Source organism: Amborella trichopoda, chromosome 9, assembly GCF_054954075.1.
Source record: "Amborella trichopoda isolate Santa Cruz 75 chromosome 9, AtrichopodaSantaCruz75HAP2 v2.0, whole genome shotgun sequence".
Taxonomy (NCBI): domain Eukaryota; kingdom Viridiplantae; phylum Streptophyta; class Magnoliopsida; order Amborellales; family Amborellaceae; genus Amborella; species Amborella trichopoda.
Genome location: NC_142344.1, coordinates 4322565 through 4335153, shown reverse-complemented (window position 1 = coordinate 4335153; position 12589 = coordinate 4322565). Strand labels below are relative to the sequence as shown.

The 12589-nt window shown below is 35.5% G+C and overlaps 1 protein-coding gene across 2 annotated transcripts; it reads left to right on the top strand.

Moving 5' to 3' along the window:
* Window positions 1–5121: 5121 nt before the first annotated feature.
* On the top strand, window positions 5122–12536 carry LOC18445384 (sucrose synthase 7). 2 transcript variants are annotated; one of them, XM_020674309.2, is made up of 17 exons: window positions 5122–5309; window positions 5748–5880; window positions 6017–6171; window positions 6320–6512; window positions 6638–6756; window positions 6854–7070; window positions 7939–8034; window positions 8118–8291; window positions 8373–8489; window positions 8823–8989; window positions 9358–9582; window positions 9991–10312; window positions 10502–10746; window positions 10943–11081; window positions 11366–11448; window positions 12220–12243; window positions 12326–12536. In XM_020674309.2, exons 1-17 carry the CDS (start codon window positions 5209–5211, stop codon window positions 12369–12371), a joined length of 2556 nt encoding a protein of 851 aa, XP_020529968.1. In that variant the 5' UTR covers window positions 5122–5208; the 3' UTR covers window positions 12372–12536. The 2 variants fall into 2 exon arrangements, with proteins under 2 accessions (XP_020529968.1, XP_006855585.1); XM_006855523.4 differs by having other exon boundaries at window positions 12217–12243.
* Window positions 12537–12589: the final 53 nt, after the last annotated feature.

Here is a 12589-nt window from a genome sequence, read left to right as displayed (position 1 = left end):
TCTCTAAACCTCTATTTCTCTAATGACTATGTACCTATGATTTCTCTTTAATGGTTATGTATTGCTGCAATTTCTCTCTAATGGCCATGTACCATGTGATTTCTCTCTCTAACCATTTATCTTTCATCCCTATTAATCATTCTCCAACTTGATTATGTTATTTGGTCTTGTAAATATGGACCCAGTTTCTATGTGGCCAAGCCCGCATGTGTCGTAATGCGGGCCTTTTAATAAATCTATTTTTGAGATGGATTTTAAGACTTAAATTTAAAAACATGTAATCTCATATAAAAAATAAAAATAAAAAGAAAGAAAAAAACTCTTAATAAGTGATGATTTATATGAGCATGATGGTCTTTAGGGACCATCACTGTTTTCAAAATCTTTTGGTTAAGTTTCTTTTGTTTGCTCCTGCCTTGCCACGTCAAGTGGATGTGGGCTTTAAGCATATAAGGGGTATTGTAACGGTTACACCTCATTTATGAGGTGTCACTTAATAAAATATTATAATAAGGTGTAGTAAGAGTTTAAATACGAGAGGCGTGGACTCCCACCCCCACCCTCTCGTATTTAAACTCTCGTATTGTAACTGTTACACCTCATTTATGAGGTGTCATTTAATAAAATATTATAATAAGGTGTAGTAAGAGTTTAAATACGAGAGGCGTGGACTCCCACCCTCTCGTATTTTGGTTAAGTTTCTTTTGTTTGCTCCTGCCTTGCCACGTCAAGTGGATGTGGGCTTTAAGCATATAAGGGGTATTGTAACGGTTACACCTCATTTATGAGGTGTCACTTAATAAAATATTATAATAAGGTGTAGTAAGAGTTTAAATACGAGAGGCGTGGACTCCCACCCTAGAAAACTTTTGAAATCTTTCCCTTTTTGGTCAAAACACAGTGAGCTCCTCTTCCTAGCCGAATTTTTATCGGAAGCTCCCTTTCAAATATTTTAGGTAAGTGACATCGTCTTTCTGAAAAATAGTCTATTTTTAATAAATAGTGATATTTCCATCTAGGATCTTTATTTTATCAGATTTGTGTGTAAGTGACCTCATTGTCTCGAAAAATAATCCATTCTTTTTAAAAATAAAATGAAATAATTATTTCTGCTTATTATCATGAATTTTAGGCGCGATACATTTTATGCGCACGTGACCTCATTATTTTGAAAAATAATCTTTTTGATAAAAATTGTGATATTTTATCTATGTTAGAAATTTTGAATGCTGTAAATTAGAAAAATAAATTTATTTATTTTTCTTGTTTATTGTTAGAAATAAATGTGATATTTCTGCTTTTAGTAAAAAAATTGTGATATTTCCTTCTACTGTTTTGAATATTTAGACATTGTAAAATTCATGTGCAAATGACTGCCTTATTATAAAAAAAAAAAATTGACATTTTTGCAATTGATTATAGTATTGTTGTGAAATGTTTATTTGTGGATTGATATCCCCTAAATTGTGATAATTCCGTATTCTTGAATTTTTATAAGAGTTTTTCTATACATATTAAATTGGCAATTATGCTAGAATGCCTTTACAAACTGCTACCTTTCTAAATTTGAGCCCAAAATATTTGATTGGTTATTTTTGAAATGTTATAGAGAGTGACTGTTATTAATGGTTTAAGTGAAATTCATATTAATGATTTCAGTGATATGTTGAGTACATGATATTGCTACTTTCGAATGTTTAAAGAGATTTAGAAATAATTTAAGTATGCAAGTGGACTCATCCGGTTCGCCGGTGAGGTATAAGTGGACCTATCCGGGACGCCGGTAAGGATTAAGTGGACTCATCCGGTATGCCGATGAGGTATAAGTGGACATGCAGGGATTAAGTGGACCTATCTGGGACGCCGGTAGGGATTAAGTGGACCCATCAGGACGCTGATGGGGTATATAGGTGACCTACTTGGGACGCCAGTAGGGTATTTTGTAAAATCCTTTGAATTATGCACTACCGTTAAAGTGTTATATGCATTTCAATTATTCGGATTATACTTAATTATGTATTTATTGAAAGTGAAACTGTTGATGCATTTCTGTTAATATATCTCCTTTTGGAAAATATTGATATCTTTCAACCATGATTATTTTTAGGATTATGATGATCACTTACTGAGTAGCCAAACTCATCAAACTATGGTAAACATTTTTCAGGATAACTGCGGCTTCATTTTGAGTACTCGTCAATGGCAACTTTGAAAGATATTGTAGTTGTGCCATTAAATAGATATAAATATCAAAAAAAAAAAAATTCATACCTCGTGACTCATCCCAAGCCATCCAATTCAATATTTAATGAGTGAAAGTGATTATAACTTCCATGCGCAAAAGATAAATGGTTTATTAATAGGCAATCTCTTAACTAAAAAAACAAAAAATAATAATTATATTTTAATAATATAATCTAGGTCGGGTTGACCCCGACTCAAATCCCGACCCTATATGACAAGATCTAAGCTGAACTTGGTAACATACACACTCCTAAACCCGGACCCAGACCCAACTTGGATTGGGTCAAGGTCAAAGGGACCTATCAAGTCCAAAATCTAAATATGGGTCTAGAGCCTGACCTCATCGAGTCCACAGTCGACCCGATTAGTAGTGGAATATTTTTTTCTAGCTCTATTTTTTTTATTTTTAATTATTGATAGTGGGTGTGGTTTGTATAAGGATTCAACCTTAAACAATTTAAGGCGCACCTCCAAATTGCATCATAACACGTAATTTTGGTGTAAAAAGTTTTTAGGATTATTTGAATATCTATTTTTCATATCTAAGTATAAAATTTTAAACAAAAATAATAATTACAATCATTTAGATCTATAAATATATAAAAATCTTAAAAATAGATGGTCTAAAGACAAAAGTTTATATAGAGCCGAGGCTCTAAACAATCAAAATAGATCCCACTTCAAAATTTTCACAAGAAGATGTTGTTTTAATACCCAAATATCCTCAATTTGATTATCTCGACATCGAGATGCATGGACATGAGAAAGAAAATGGATTTCAAGTTTGGGAAATAGTGCATCTTACAATGTATTTTTGGATTGTCAACTTTCAAGATTTTTAAGTTTCCATAGATATGCTCGATCTACACTGTTTTTTAAGCTTTAAATTTTATAATTAAAGATAAAAATATATTTTAAGGTTATCACAAAGATTTTCAGTATTGATACCACAAAATTTCTCAACGCTATTTGAAGGTGCGCTTTACTTTGATTGGTTAGAGCCTCGGCTCTATACAAACCACATCTTTCTATATTAGCTCACTATTTTAGAACGCATAGTATTTTATTTTTAGGTTTTTCTATGTATTAGATTAAATTCAAATTTGGAGTGTCTATACTTACGCACCTATAAGATAATAGAAAAATGTTTCAATAATATAAATAACCATAGCCCTACAAGATTCATGGGTATTTATTTCAAATGATTTATTTCATTTTTTTTTTTTTCAAATGTGTGAAAAGTATATGCAACCCAAATTCTAGCTTAATCATATATATAGAAAAATAAAACTTGAAGTATATTATACGCTCCCAAAAAGTAATACTTAGCATAAAATATGAGGAATTTTTTTTTTTAAACATATACCCAAATTATCACCTAGTTGACATTTTACCCATTTTCATCTTTTCCAACTCTTTTTTATCATGCATATTTTGATAGATATTTCAAAATTAAATAAAAAGAAATAGGTACAATTTTAAATAGTACATCTTTTAGATACAATTTGATAAATTTTTGAAATATAAAATGCATAGGTCTATCTTCAAATTCCTAAAATATAAGGGCATTTTTCTATAAATTTTCCAATAAACAAATAAAAAAATACAAAATAATTAAAACTAATATCGTAAGCCATCTCCCCTCAAACTTACATATTTGTAAATTTTAAATAATAAATAAATAAGATGCATGCCGCAATGGGGAAATTTATCTAGAAGCACCTAACATATCATATTTAACGATCTATTCATTTTTAACCATTCCAACTCATAATCATATGTATTTTTAATCAGGGTTTTGAATATTAAATATTGCATTTTGATAAATTTTCTGAAATAATATTCCTTTAAATTGCTCTTTTATTTTATTAAACTTTCTACGAGTTCTTTCAGCATGCTTTTCTCCTTTGGGAGTAGATGCACATTGACTCGCGCGGGAACATAGTATACGTTATCTTCCTCTAATCTGAAACAATCTTAAAAAAAATACCAAAATTGCAGGCTTTGACGGAGATAGCGGGTAGTGAGTCCAGATTTGCGTGGAGGGTGGTGAACTTTGTCCCTGACCACATTTACCCTCTCCATTTTCATTAGAGAGAGAGAGAGAGAGAGAGAGAGAGAGAGAGGGAGATTATTCTCTAGAGAGAGAGACAGATTGTTCTCTAGAGAGAAAGAGAGAGAGAGAGAGAGAGAGAGAGAGATTTTAAGGAAAATTACAGGGTTCAGTTGATTATGTCAGAAGTTTAAACACGCAAAAGTGGTAAGCGAGAGAGGCTCTCTACGCCATAAGCTTCAAAACAACGTATATTCCCATAAAATAAAGGAAAGTTCAAAAAACCAGGGTCCATTCCCCTCTTTTGCAATTGTCCTCCCTTTTGGCGGGTATTGCCTTTAGCATTTCCTTTAGAATTTTGAATTGCAGAGCCGCAAAGGGCTTCACAACGGTTTCACAAAGTTGCAGAGCAACGCAAAGAATACCCATTGCTCAAGAATTGCAAGGTGGAAAAACCGCTCACCACCCACCATTCTTTCAGAAAAGAGCTTTGAAATCCTCGCGGAGAAAACCCAAGTTTTATTTTTGAAGCTAACCATGAAAAATGACCAGGTATAATAAGGATTCTTTTCTTGCATGCATTCTATCTCTAAATGTTGGTTCTTTCCTCTTTCTCTCTCTTATTCTCGATTTTTTTTAATGAATGTTCTTTGGTCTATGAATGAAACTTTTGTGGACCCATTTCCAGCATGGAAATTCTTCCTTGAAGGGGCATGGCTTGTTGAGAAGGAAAGCAAATCCAATATGTGAACACAAAGACAAGATGCGAGATTTGAAGCTTCTTCTCCCCTATAAATGGCTAACCATTACCGCAAATCAAAGGCAACGAACCGGAGTTTCTCCTTGTTTCGAATTCGCAAATTGTGTTTGCAAAAACTCCCTTTTTTGTTGTTGCTAGGAACGGTATTAAAATGGCGTCTGCTTCGAGCTTCAAAAGAGCAGATAGCATCACAGAAACCTTACCAGAAGTTCTCAGGCAGAGCAGATATCAGATGAAGAGGTGTTTTGCCAGGTGCCCAATTCATCCTTCTCTCTCGGTCTCTCTAGATTTTTGCTTTGAATTGATTTCATTTGCTTGCTATATAATAGCTCTCTTTTTATATGTTTCTCTCTCTAGATTGTAGCTTTGAATTGTTTTTTTGCTCATTCTGTATTATCGGTCTGTTTGTTTCTATATCCAGATTGCCGATTTCAATTGGTTTTTTGCTCATTCTGTACAGTGGGTCCCCTCGTTTCTCTCTAGATTTTCATTTTGAATTGGTTACTTGCTCTTTCTGTAAAGTGGGTCTCCTTTGTTTCTGTCTTTAGATTGACATTTAGAATTGGTTATCAGCTTGTTATGTGCGATTTTGATTCCTTTCTCTGTAATCTGTTTCTTCAAAGATTATAGCTTTGCATTGGTTATCAGCATATTTTTGTGCAATGAGTTTTACTGTTAGCTCCGTTACAGGTATGTTAAGGGTGGAAAAAGGGTCTTGAAAAAGAAGGATTTATTGGAGGAAATGGAAAAAGCAATAGAGGACAAGGTTGAAAGGTCCAAGCTCATGGAGGGTCTATATGGTTACATCATTAGCTGCACTCAGGTGAATCTCTTCATGGGCTTCTCATTTCTCATCATAAACAAATGGAATCTCACATGAACTAATCCCTCTCTCTCCCCACAGGAAGCATAAACAAATTGAATCTCACATGAACTAATCTCTCTCTCTCTCCCCACAGGAAGCAGCTTGTGTTCCGCCATATATCGGGTTTGCAGTGAGACCCAACCCTGGAATATGGGAGCATGTAAAAATACATGCTGAAGATCTTTCCATGGAAGGAATTACACCTTCAGAGTACCTGAAACTCAAAGAAACCATATCTGATGAGAAATGGTGAGTGAATTTCCCTTAAATTGATTGTATTCAGATTTCAAACGACCTTTATCCAATTTATGACTTTTAAAAGTTGAATGTAGCTTCTCCTCTCTCTCACTCTCAAAAATCAAGAGGATAATGTCAGATTTCTTTGGCGTAACTACAGGGCAAGTGATGCGAACGCACTGGAATTGGATTTTGGGGCTTTTGAGCTAAACACACCCAAACTCACTCTCCCTTCATCTATTGGCAATGGAATAAACTGCATCACTAGATACTTGGCAGCGAGACTCGGCCGTGATTCTGAGAGCATGAAACCATTGCTGGACTTTTTACTTTCTCATAACCACCGAGGCGATGTAAGAGAGAGAAAATACTAAATATTGATAAAAACAATAAGCTCTGCTGTGAAAGAGTGTGATAATTCTAGCTGTAATCTGTAGACATTTAAAACTAATTCAATGGCTTCCCCTTCTACTTGCAGAATCTTATGATCAATGAGAACCTCAATAGCATTCCCAAGCTGCAAACAGCATTGCTCTTGGCTGAAGTCCTTCTATCTGGAATGGCTGGTGACACACCATATTACAAGTTTGAGCAAAGGTCAACTTCTGTTTCAATTATGATCAATATGAATGTGTGTGTGTGTGTGTGTGTGTGAGAGAGAGAGAGATAACTCTTATGGGTTCACTTGTTGCAGGCTTCACGATTGGGGTTTCGAGAAAGGATGGGGAGACACAGCGGAGCGTGTTAAAGAGACAATGCATGCTCTATCAGAAGTCCTTCAAGCACCTGATCCTTCATTTCTTGAGAAGTTCTTGAGCAGGGTTCCATCTATCTTCAATGTCGTTGTTTTCTCACCTCATGGCTACTTTGGGCAAGCGAATGTTCTGGGCTTGCCAGACACTGGTGGTCAGGTAAATTTCTCCTTGTACGAAGTTTATAACGAAAATGGCCCTAGAAATTCATGAAATCTGATTATTGAGGATTGTATATGTTATATATCAGATCAAATTGCTCTGCTATGATAAGTGTACAGAAATGCGGATCTCTCCCAAACACTAAAAATAAGCACTCAACTGTCTCGAATTGCAGTCAAATACTACATGCCAGTATCATTTCAACAACTCGATGAACTGATAAGTACAACGATCTAATTTCTAAGAGAATACTTCAAATCAAACTTCATTAATCTTCGAGGCAATTACATGAACCAATCTAAGCAACTATCCTGTAAGAAAGGTTAACCTCATTGAGGAAATACGCGAGAAAACTGGAATCACATTCTCTAAAGCAAGTTGTCAGGTTCACTGTAGATGGGCATTAAGTTTGGAGAATTTCTTCTTGAGGAAGGATTTGGAAAATGACTTGAAGAAGCTCAACAACTTCGCATGATTTTTCTCTTTCCTTTCATAAATTTCACTTGGAAGAAGTGTTTTTTCTCTCGGATAAGATTTCACCCTAGTCATATTTTGTAGAAACCACCCTCTTAACTCTTCTCCGTATTGGATAGAGAAAATCAAATTTTAACTTCAAATTTAAATGACTATTGAAGGAAAATTGGACATGTCCGCAACGAGCCTAATAAGAAGTAGCTATGGGAGGCTAACCCAGTTTCCTTATCTATGAGAAAATGCCTATAGCTGGCCACAAATTTGATGATTTTTTCCTTCCCCGCAATTTTGCCAATTCACAGACTCGTACTCTAGTAAAAAAAGATGGGTAAATGTCGACCAAAGGAAGAAAGTTTAGTGAGAAAACTAACATATATGATCCTTTTACTAGATTGTTTATATACTGGATCAAGTGAAAGCCCTTGAGGAGGAATTGTTGCAAAGAAACAAACAGCAAGGATTGGCGGTAAAACCTCAAATCCTTGTGGTAAGTAAGTTCACTTGTCGTTTTTTCTTTCTTTTATCACCATTTGAGAGTATTTAAGTCAAATTTCTGATGGCTTTCTGAAGGTCACTCGACTCATTCATGAAGCCATGGGGACAAAATGCAACCAAGAATGGGAGCCCATACTCAATACCGAGCACTGTTACATTCTGAGAGTACCATTTAGAACAGAGAGGGGAGTTTTACGCCAATGGGTTTCACGATTTGATGTATACCCTTACCTCGAGAGGTTTGCTCAGGTATGTAATTTGAAAAGTCTGCGTGTGTGTGTGTGCATATGTACAATACTAATATTGAAAGCCTTGTCCACCAAAATGTAGGATTCTACGGTGGAGATCCTCAAGCATTTAGATGGGAAACCTGACTTGATCATCGGAAACTACACAGATGGGAACACTGTTGCATCCCTAGTGGCAACAAAACTTGGTGTTACCCAGGTTCGACAACAAAATTCAATGCCTTGTAACTTAAATTATATCTTTGTTACTTAATCAAACATAGTTTATTTCTTCAAAACTCACTTGCAATTTATAACAGTTCACTTCCTGATATCTTTATATGGAATCATTCACACAAACAGATATATACATTACTATACAGTAGTCTTCTTTCTAAGAAAACTACCAATTTTTCTATAACATTTCTTTTTACATGCATGCATGCCTATATAAATACATGCGAACATACATTCATGCACTGTGTCAATGTCTATACATATTTTGTGCTTTCAACTGTAAGTAATTACTCAACTGGTGGATTGTTTTCTTCAGGGTACTATTGCTCATGCCTTGGAGAAGACCAAGTATGAAGACTCCGACATCAAATGGAAGCAACTGGAACCCAAGTATCATTTCTCTTGCCAGTTTACAGCTGACTTATTTGCCATGAACGCTACTGATTTCATCATCACAAGCACATATCAGGAAATAGCAGGAGGGTAAGCATCTGATTGTTTCCAATTTAATATTCCCATGAACACATCCCAGTTATGAAAGAGAAGGATCCAGATGCTCAATGGAAGAAAAAAAAATGCTCCGTTGAGATCATTGTGCAATAAAATGATGGATGGAGATGGAGAGAGAGAGTGAGACCCACCAGAGTGAAAATGTCCCTAATGGTGGTTCACGTCCTCCCTCGTCAATATCCATTTTTTAGGACAATTGGACTAGGGTTTTACGTATCCATTATATTAATTTGTACTTTCTAATGCTCAAATTGGTTTTATTTTGTGGTAAAGAAACTTTTATGTTCCTTCAAATGCTCAAATTGGTTTTGTTTTGTGATCACGTAACTTCTATGTAATAGCAAGGATAGACAAGGGCAATATGAAGCTCATGCTGCTTTTACTATGCCTGGCCTACACCGAGTTGTTTCTGGCATCGATGTCTTTGACCCCAAGTTCAACATTGTGTCACCTGGCGCTGATATGTCGATTTATTTCCCCCATACCCAGAAACAAAAACGCCTTACTTCTTTACATCCTGTAATAGAGGAGCTCCTCTACAGCAAAGAAGATAACAAGGACCACATGTGAGTCTCTCACGTTCTCTATAGAATTTAGGTTTTATACTATAATTATATAACAAGGAAAAGATGTTAGTGTTGCACACTCTCAATGTAGAATCAAAAGTTTTCTTCAAAATATAACAGGGAGGATTTGATAGTGAAAGTACATTGGACTGTATTTTTTTTTTTTTTGGGTGGGTGAGCTGGGATGCAAAGACCATAAAGCAACAATCATAGGTCCTAACTACAAAGTTAAGAGGCAAAGATTCTCTCTCTTTCCCTCTCTAAATCAGTGTTTTTTCATCCTAAAGCACTACTTTTCATATCACTACTCCAAAATTTTCTGAAAACTGTCCTTCCATTCAATCTTTTGTGATGTAAAATAGAAGCCACAATAATCGATGCTAACATCTTAAATATGTGCAACAACAGAGGATTTCTTGCAGATAGAAAGAAACCCATAATCTTCACCATGGCAAGGCTTGACATAGTCAAGAATGTAACGGGTTTAACTGAGTGGTATGCGAAGAATGAGAGGCTCAGGAAACTGGTCAATCTTGTTGTGGTTGGTGGTTTCTTTGATGCCACAAAATCGAAGGATAGGGAAGAGATGAGTGAGATTAAGAAGATGCATTCACTAATGGAGAAGTACCAGTTGAAGGGTCAGTTTAGGTGGATTGCAGCTCAAACTGATAGGGTTCGGAACAGTGAATTATATCGTTGCATTGCTGATACAAAGGGAGCTTTTGTACAGGTACGATCTGCATACTGTATTGCATTTACTAGTCTTGATCATGTCTAGCTTTGCTCCCTACAATCCTTTTTCTCCTATTATCTAGGGATGCAATCAAATTATCTTCATTCGTTGTGTTTCTTTCTCAAGATCTGTGGCAATCAACTATTTGTCTCATTTTTTAAGTTTGTTTCCTTCATTATTTCTCAGCCTGCTCTCTATGAAGCATTTGGGCTCACAGTTGTGGAGGCGATGACATCTGGGCTGCCCACCTTTGCGACCAATCAAGGAGGCCCAGCGGAGATAATTGTAGATGGCGTCTCGGGCTTCCTTATTGATCCTAATAATGGCAATGAATCGAGCAACAAACTTGTAGATTTCTTTGAGAAATGTAATGCAGACCCCGAGCACTGGAATAAGTTCTCCACTGCAGGGCTTCAACGCATTTATGAATGGTAAGTTAAAAAAAGCCCAACTATCCATTTGCAAGAAAGCAATGATTTGAACTATAAAAAAAGAAACCAAATAATTTTTTGGCAGTTTCAATTGATGGAACTTCTGACAATATTCTTTATTATATCTTATAAATAGTGCAAAGGAGCTTAGAATTTTCAATTATGGGTCATTTTCTTTTTGTTTCCTTTTTTGCAGTTATACTTGGAAGATTTATGCCACTAAGCTTGTGAACATGGGAGCAATTTATGGTTTCTACAAGCAATTAAATAAGGAACAGAGACAGGCCAAATTGAGATATTTGCAGATGCTGTTCAATTTGCAGTTTAGAAATATGGTGAGTTGAGAATTTCAAAATGATACAGGGAACTAAGAGTACCAATATCAGGAAAAACTGATATCCTAATGCTTGTAGGTCTTGAATATTTAATATTCATGCCTTCCTAGGGAAATAGCTATTATTTCTGAACATTTAATTTTGACTGTTTATGACAAAAGAGAAATCTGGAGTCTCGTATTTTAGTTCTGAATTTTATATCTTGGTTTTGAATTGTTCATATTTGATCTAAGTTGTGTTTGTTACCTTTAACTTCTGTTTTTTACTTTGAATTTGGGTTATAGGCAAGTAAAGTAGCAATACCAAGTGATGTTGAAGTGAAGAAACCTGAAGCTGGACCAATAGTAGTAGCCCCTCAACCAACTCGGTAAGTGTTACCATTTATGGCAAGGTCACCTTTTATACTAACACAGTATCGCACGATTTTTCTTTTGGCTGAGTCAAATTTCTTGGCCAAAGTTCAACCATAGTTAGGGCTGAAAATTCTACCATGTTTGTGGCTGAAATCGTACAATTTGACTTTACATAGGGAATTTACCAACATATTACCATTGGGGTACGTCCTACCAAATGGTCGATACTTGTTTTTGAAAGAGGGATAACCACAAATATACCTGTTTGCACAATGTCTCAATTCTTCAAAGTTCTAGGTGGTGTTTTAAAACCTGGTAGTCATGATTGGGAATTGCCAATCCTGACCAGGAATCGGCCCAGACTGACCTGGTTCCTTGTAGGAATGGGAAATGGTCTAGTTCCTTTGGACTCACCTGGTTCCGTCTGGGCGTTTGCAACTTGTCATAGTAGCATCCCCCTTATAAAATGGTTTTTATTTGTATCTTTCTTGCCAGGCACTTTCTCAGACACAATAAAGGGATCGGCTTTATGGCTTACATTGATGCTTGATATATTATTAGCTAGAAACAAGGGTTTCATTTAAATGAAGAGGGATGTTTGGGGGTCATATGAAAGTTTACAAATTGGTGTTTGTGTGGGTCTAGTGAAGTTCCTTGGAAACACAGAGACATGTTATAGACAAAAATTCAGAAATTTTGTTTGCGATGTTCGAAATTTGGTTTTTGATCATAATGGAGAATCATGGTTGGAACTAATAGTGCACTGATTTCCTTTATGACAGCAGAAGAACGGAATCGAAGGTGCAAAGGTGAGAGAACCGACAATCTGGCCTCCAAAGTTTGGAACATATCTCATGACTATTCAGTGACTGAAGTATTTGGGTTTTACAGGATTCTCACGACATGCTTTACTAAGAAGCCTCGCACTCAGAGTTGATCCCATTGATGACTGGGATTTGCGTAACTAAATTTCACACATTTGTTTGGACTGAGATGACGGTTTTCTTCCATTTGATTTGATTTTTTTTTTCTCCAAATTGTTTGTGATCTATTTGTACTTGTGATATCAAAATAAACAAAGAAATATGTTTGTCTATGTAAATTTGGGTTCAATGTTTTGTGCACATATAAAAGTTCTAAAAGAAAAAATATCTA